A 7,603-nucleotide genomic window follows, 5' to 3' on the forward strand; every position below is an offset into this window, starting at 1 on the left:
TATATAAAACAAATAATAAATGAGTATATGCATATATACGTACAGGTATGTGCATACCTACATCTACCTGTATATATAGGTGCATATCTGGGTACAGGACATTGCAAACAAAACGTAGACAAAAAAATAATAATAACCAGAGTACAGAAAACACACAGGCCACATAGAGAACATTTTCCTTCATCAGCTGCCACCATTCTAACACAGGCGTTTCGAAGAGTTAGGGCAGGACGCATCGTTAAAATGGCTCTTCTCACAGACCACAAACTAAATTTGTACCCACACATATATATATACATTGTGTGTGTGTGTGTGTGTGTAGAACAGATAAGAGAAATGATGTTTGTGTATGTATATTTTATATATGTGTTAATATTAATGTAACACCTATTATATAACTAACAAGATTATGAAACAGCTGTAAATATATGGAATAAACATGTATCATTCACATCACTTCACTTATATTTTGATTTATATACATTTTTCTCCACCATTGTACCTCCTGGATTTTCAGAATGATGTTGAGGGTTACTCTAATCTCTGCTATAGTTGCTCACATATATATATCTATTTATGAAAAAGTTATTTGATACAATAGTAGTATGTTAATAATTTATTTCAGCTGATCAAATAACCAGAATAATTATCCATGTATGCATGCATGCATATATGTATGTATGTATGTATGTATGTATGTATGTATGTATGTATGTATGTATGTATGTATACATGCATGCATACACACACACACACTCACACACAGACACACACACACACACACACACACACACACACACACTTTCCCCTCTAAACTGAAAACTAAATATCTCCTCTTTCTTTCTCTCTTTCTCTAGGCTACAGTCACCAAAAGTGTAAGTTTATTTCGATTTCCTCTAATAAACTTTTATTTAAGTTTGACTGAGCTCTTAGTATACAAACAGTACTAAAATGAAGGAATAAGTAAGGTGTTAAACTTTGAGCCCCTGTGTCTTGAACACTTTCTTTTTTATGGGCTTTATTTAGTACCCCTTCAGTAGGGAATAACATACCAGCTGTTCTGAGAAGTAGACACTCATGGTGGTTTTATTGCAATACCTCTATAATCATTAGAATCTAAACAGGCATAATGTTTAAATAATTACATACATTACTTTATGGTTTACTAATTCTTTGTGAATGAATTAATTAAAAATGCACCATTTATTGCTGAAGTAACAAGAATGAGCCAAAAACTGAAATAGGAGCATCAGCTACTATAACAGTTGACAGCAAGAAAGGAATCTTGAGTTCATTTATATCAGCAGTCATTATGAAAATTATATCAATGAAGGAGCCTCTATGGCTTTGCTTGTCTGGTTAGAAATAGCAACCAAATTTCTTTCATATCATACTTCATAATCTTATAAATGGTTAATGTGATCCTGACTTCCCAGCACATAGGTAAAACAGGGGATGATCATAGCATAGATCTACTTATCGAGGTTCATTTGAAGGCTAGACAATACTAACAGGAACCGGGCTACATAATTTTCCATGTTATAGAAGTATTGTATTGCTTAATATTTGATTATAACTTAGTATTCCATTGTGTAGAACCCAATTTTCTTATTGGATTTCATGTTATGTCATTGAGAGAATAGGTTTTGTGCCATGTAATGGCAAAATTCTCAAGAACACAACACTTCTGTCATGCAAAAAATGCTTCTAATTATCTAACTTAAAATTGAAAAGACAGCAAGTTGGCAGAATCATTAGCATGTGGGACAAAATGCTTAACATCATTCCTTCTGGCTTTACATTCTCAGTTCAGATTCTGCCAGAGTTAACTTTGAAGTCAATAAAATAAATACCAGTTGAGCATTGGGGCTGATGTAATTGACTGGCCCACTCCCCCAAAATTTCAGATATTGTGCCTACAGTTGAAAGAATTATTTAATTTACCTTTGTGTAGAATCACTAGTCTTGATTATTCCATTTGATGCATGGTTACTGATTCACGTAACTTTTTCTTACTCTCTCTGTTAGTATATTTCTCCTACCAGGTTTATCTCAAATTCATTTTTGTAAATTCTGTTACTTTTTTCTTCTTTTTTTTTTAAATCAAACAGCGTTCTCGACATAGTTCTGGAGCATCAATAGCCAGTTTGCTCTCCAAACGGCATGAAACCAGTCAAGAGGGCAAGAAGAAAGACCGCTTCTCTCAAGATAGCATGGAGTCTCCTCAACAAAAGAACTCTTCCATTGAATCTACTCAAGAGGAAGAAGACTGGCACAAAGAGATTCGCAAGAAGTTTCTTTCTCAATATATGCAACATCTTCAGTCCCTGGGGTTCTTTCCCATCCAAACTCGGCCTGCTTCTCCAAAACGAAAGTAATTTCTTTCTTTCTTTTTTCTCCTTCCCTCCCTTCATTCCTTTGTCCCTCCCTCTCTCATTCCTTTCTTTGCTTGTTTTCATTTTCTTTTTCTCCTTTCTCTCTCCTTCCCTTCATCTCTTTTTTTTCTTTCATTCATTCATTCATTCTTTTTCTTTTCCTTGTTTGTTTATTTCAAATCTGTGAATGAAAAAACTATAAGTTGAAGATGCTGAACAGTTACAATACTGGAACCCTGTTCTTTGGTTTCCTTTTTTGTTTTTCTGTATTCATTTGGCATATTGATCAGGGAAAGAGAGAAGACAATCCTCACAACCTTTATAAGATCGCTGAGGTTGATGTTCTACTTGAATATTTGTAGATAAAGCAGAATCGTGGAATCCCTCAATATAGTATAAGGTGTCAAGCCGGCAGAATTGTTAGAACACTATTGCACTATTCATTCCAGCACTTTGCACTCTGAGTTCAAATATCAGCAAAGTCACTTTTGTGTTTCACCCTTCCAGAATCAACAAATAAATTCCTAGTCCAGAGAATTGGATTGGAGGAATAATTAGAGTGTTAGATGAAATATCTTGAGTATTGTTTCTACCTCTTTGCATCTTATGTTCCACCTAGACACCCATCTGTTTTCTTCTTGTGTCCTCCACTCCCTATAGAGCATAGACCATTGACAGCTTTGTTCTTTATTCTAGGTTGTTTTTCCCTTCCCAAGGCCTTCCTTTCCCAAGGCCTTCCTTTCCCAAGTCTTGTTGGTTTTTTTGAATTGTCATCAATGCTTTTGTAACTTGGCAATTTTTCTAGATAGGGGTGTTGGTCCTATGCAAACCCATTATTATGTCTGGGAAGAAGTGGTCCATATTACTCTGGCCTCTGTCCTTAGACCTGTCCAGTATGAGATGCCCTACAAGGAGTTTGTGCCCTGCTGGCATAGCTCTCAGGATCAATGAGACATACAAGCCACCACATTGCAACAAGTACTGGACGAACCTTGTGATGGACCTAGGCACCAGTGACCAGGGTTAATCAGCTGGCCATTGGAGCACGTTATCCAAATTGCATTTAGTCAATGTGGGTAGGTGGATCTACAATGAACAAAGATGAGCCAACAATACCTACCAGGGGAAGGAGGATCTAGCCATGAATCAGATGGAAATGGATGAGGAGGGGGTCCCCAGAGAGTGAAAGTCCTGGGGTGGAAAGAACAACAAAGTCTGAGATTTGAGACATCCAGTAAGAGTGATGAAAAGAGGAAAGATGGATAGTTTAGGTAGGAGCGTGTGAAGAGGGAGCATGGAACTAAGAAGTTTGTTTATTTGAAAGAGCAGAGGCTATTGTAATAGTGATCCTTAAATGTAATTTGATAGATAGAAACTGTACTACTGAAACCCTTCAAATGTGTGTGTTTGTTTGTTTGTGCACGTGATTGTATATCTTTTATCTTATTTGTCATTTGACTGCAGCCATGCTGGGACACCACCTCAAAGAGTGTTAGTTGAATAAATTGACCTCAGTGCTTACTTTTTTAAGCCTAGTACTTATTCTATCAGTCTTTTATGCCAAACCACCAAAATACAGGAAAGTAAACTCACCAACACCAGTTGTCATGTGGTGGTGGAGGTCAGACACAAACACACGCACACACACACACACACACACACACACACACACACACACACACACACACACACATGCGCATGCGATAAGATTCTTTCAGTCAAGGAATAAAATACCCTACTTGAAAAACATGGAATATCTCATCCAATCAAATCTCATCCAATCAAATCTCATCCAATCCATCCCAGCATCTAAAATGCAAACATTGAAATGGTGGTGGTGGTAGTGTTGTTGGCAACAGAAGCAGCGGCAGTCTTATATCTTATAGTATTTAGTAACATTTCAGATCTAGTCATTTTCATTCACTGTTGCAGAGGTGATGAATTCAGTAGCTGTCAAGTATTGGTAGGTATCAGCAGATAAACAACAGACAAAATTCTTTGTTGGTATTCAGCTATATTCCCTTATGTTCTGAGTTCAAATTCCATCAAAGTCATTTACTCCCCAAGGTTCAATGAAATAAGCAACATTGAAGCAATGGGTTTGATTCCATCGATTCCAGACTTTATACGTGTTTTAAAAACCCATTATTGATTTTATTTTGCAGCAATAATCGTCAGCCCTTAAAGAAACTGCCATCAGACCAGTCACGAAACTCCCGAGAGGATGCAGAAAAACAAAAGAAAGAAGTATATGACATGCAAAAGACACTGCCGGGTGGTATGATTCTAATGGAACTCAGTTTCAGTGACCAACATTACTATGTTAAACTGTATGGTTATGACTGCTCTCGAATGGGAACTAACGTCAATTCTCAGGTACAATAACATTATTACCCTCAGGTTACGTTACTACTTTGACAATGTTGTTATTGGCTTCTAAGACTGTTTAAAGTCACCATCATTGTTTAATGTCAGTTTTCCCTCTTAACATGGGTTGGATAGTTTGACAGGAGCTGACAAGTGAGAAGATTGCACCAGTCATTTCACTGAGTGTACTGGGTGCTTTTTACATGGCATTGGCACCAGTGAAGTCATCAAGCAATTTGCAAGACAAGACCTCTCGAGTGAGGTAGGGTGTAGAATTGAAGGATGTGGCTTCGTGCCAAGTGATGAGAGGTTAAAGAATGATAGAGGGACAGAAACAGGTGTCGTCCAGTAGAGGAGATACATGGCTACCCCAACTGGAAAAGGAGAGAAGACAGTGAAGAAGTATGAAGGCATACCCTCAAGTTACAGAAAGGTGAACATTAGAGAAATGGTCCAGAGGAGTGGATAGGGTGAATGGGTTAGGTCAGTTTATGAAAATGCGAAAGTAAAGTGGTAGATGGTGAATATATATATTTCCAAGTAGCCCCAAAATGAAAATAAATTATTTTTGTTAAAATACTAACAACCCATTCCACATTGCAGAAACATTGCATTTCTGAAAAATCTTACCATAATTTGAGATTCTGTTGCATGAAGTATATTTTCCATTTAGCTCCATGTAACATGGCAGTCAATGGAAAATACATGTTGTGTTACAGAATTCCACATTATTGGTAGGATCATCAGAGAAATGTCCTGTGGTATTTCTTCCAGCTCTGCCTTCTGATTTCAAAACTTTATGGGATCAGCTTGTCTTTCACCCTGTAGCCAGAGTATGAAAATAAACAAATTTTTTGGTGTTAAAATACTAACAACCCTTTCTACATTACAGAAACATTGTGTTTCTGAAAAATCTTGCCATAATTTGAGATTCTGTAACATGATGAGATCAGCTTTGTCTTACTTCCTGATGGGGGTCGATAAAATAATTTACCAGTTTCACCCCGGCTAACATCTTCCTTTTAAAATTACTGGTCTTTTACCTAAATCTAATACAATTATTATTGTTATTGTTGCTGCTGCTGCTGGTTGTAACTTGTTGTTGTTAAGACAGAGAACTGGTAGAACCATTAGCACGCCAGGCAAGATGCTTAGCAGCATTTCTTCTGAGACTTTGCCTTTCATCCTTTCTGGGTTGATAAAATAAGTATCGAGGGAGTCCTGAGAATGATGTAATTAACTTCCCCTCCCCCTGAAGATCAGCTGACCCTGCACCAAAATCTGAAACAATTATTAATATTATCATTATCATTATTTATTTGTTTGTACGTTTTTTTACAGTTGCGTCTCTACTTTGTGGATGAATGCGACACTTACCGAGCCTTAACCCATGTGCATTCCTTTGCACATGACTTCCATCTGCAGTGCATCATGTCTCATATAGCTGGAGTGCAAGATATTTTCCTTAAAGATTATCATCTTACTAACTTCCTATTGGATTTTCTTGAAGTCTATCCAACACCTCCCAACTTCTCAAGAAATTATGTTCACAGAGGTTTGTTTAACATCTACAATTTTGGATTTACAAATATCTCTTTCACTCTTACCTCTTTCTTTCTTACTCAAACTTCCGTGCTCTTTTCTGCTTTTATCATAAATAGTGCATTAAACAAATATGTATACACAAACACATACACACACACACACACATACATACAGGGTGGGCCAAAAGTCATGAACCAAAACATTCGACATTTTATTTATATTACGTTATTATTATTTTGTTCATCAAGTATGTATGTATTGGGTCATCCCATAAAAAATGCGTTTTTTTATACTACTTTTATTTTTCAAAATTAAGGCAAAGTTCTTTTTTAATCTGAAATATACTCTCCTTCATTTTCTACAATGCTTTTCTATCTATCTGATAGACTTGCAAGGCCTCCCTTCCAAAATTACACTTATACTGATGTCAGACTCATAGCTGCAATACCCTCTGTGTTGTATTAATGTAACCAAGAATACTTATATAAATGATACAATAATACTTATTGCATCATTCTGTTTTTGCTTTTCAATTTGTTTCTGACACTTTTTCTTTTTCCTGTCTCTACAGCCCGTATCCAACTGACAAATTTGACTTGTCCAAGTGGCCAACTGTATGACTATATCCTCAAACATCCAAACCTGCATGATTTCACAGTCATTCAACAGCAGGCAGCTGCTCACACTGATTCAGAACTAGATCTAGTAAGAAATTCAATATTTCCATCTTTGTTTCTTATTCTCTTGATACATTTCATCACACATCTATTGTTCTATTCAAATATAACCTTGTCTTTTATTTAACTAATTGATCGTGTGTGTGTGTGTGTGTGTTAAATCACTAAGGTTCAAGTCTGGTCATGAAAGCCACAGCCTTGTGGACAGCTCATCAGACCATACAAAGACAAGTTTAACTCTTCACCTCTATATACATACGCTTCTGAGTGAAGTGTTGGTCGGAGTACAGAGTTGTAATAAAGACAGAGATGACAAAGGAATAAAATGATTATCTTAATGAGCTTTATTAGCATGCTGCTGTTTCTACTATAATATGAGTAATCCTGCAATAGCCAGTGTCCCTTCCAAGTGGGGAATATATATGCCATGGAAACTGGGAAACCAGCCCTTATGAGTCAGCTTGACTCGAGAAGCAAACTTTACCTTAATTTTTTTACTGAACTATGAGTAGTGGAAATAGCAGTCAACTAATAAAGTTCATAAGATAACTAATTTTCTTCCTTTGTCATCAATGTTCTTACACACACACACACACACACACACACACACACACACACACACACACACACACACACACA

At 36.6% G+C, this 7,603-nt stretch overlaps 1 protein-coding gene across 3 annotated transcripts in view; it reads left to right on the forward strand.

Moving 5' to 3' along the window:
• The window catches only part of LOC106873556 (KICSTOR complex protein SZT2-like), an 84,303-nt gene that overhangs the window by 52,220 nt on the left and 24,480 nt on the right, over positions 1-7,603 (forward strand). For all 3 annotated transcript variants that reach the window (XM_052974310.1, XM_052974312.1, XM_052974311.1), the window contains 5 exons: positions 858-875; positions 2,112-2,374; positions 4,541-4,751; positions 6,084-6,297; positions 6,859-6,992. In XM_052974310.1, coding sequence (XP_052830270.1) covers positions 858-875; positions 2,112-2,374; positions 4,541-4,751; positions 6,084-6,297; positions 6,859-6,992 — 840 coding nt within the window. The remainder of the gene's footprint in view (positions 1-857; positions 876-2,111; positions 2,375-4,540; positions 4,752-6,083; positions 6,298-6,858; positions 6,993-7,603) is intronic.

This window comes from Octopus bimaculoides, chromosome 18 (genome assembly GCF_001194135.2).
Source record: "Octopus bimaculoides isolate UCB-OBI-ISO-001 chromosome 18, ASM119413v2, whole genome shotgun sequence".
NCBI classification, from domain to species: Eukaryota; Metazoa; Mollusca; class Cephalopoda; order Octopoda; family Octopodidae; genus Octopus; species Octopus bimaculoides.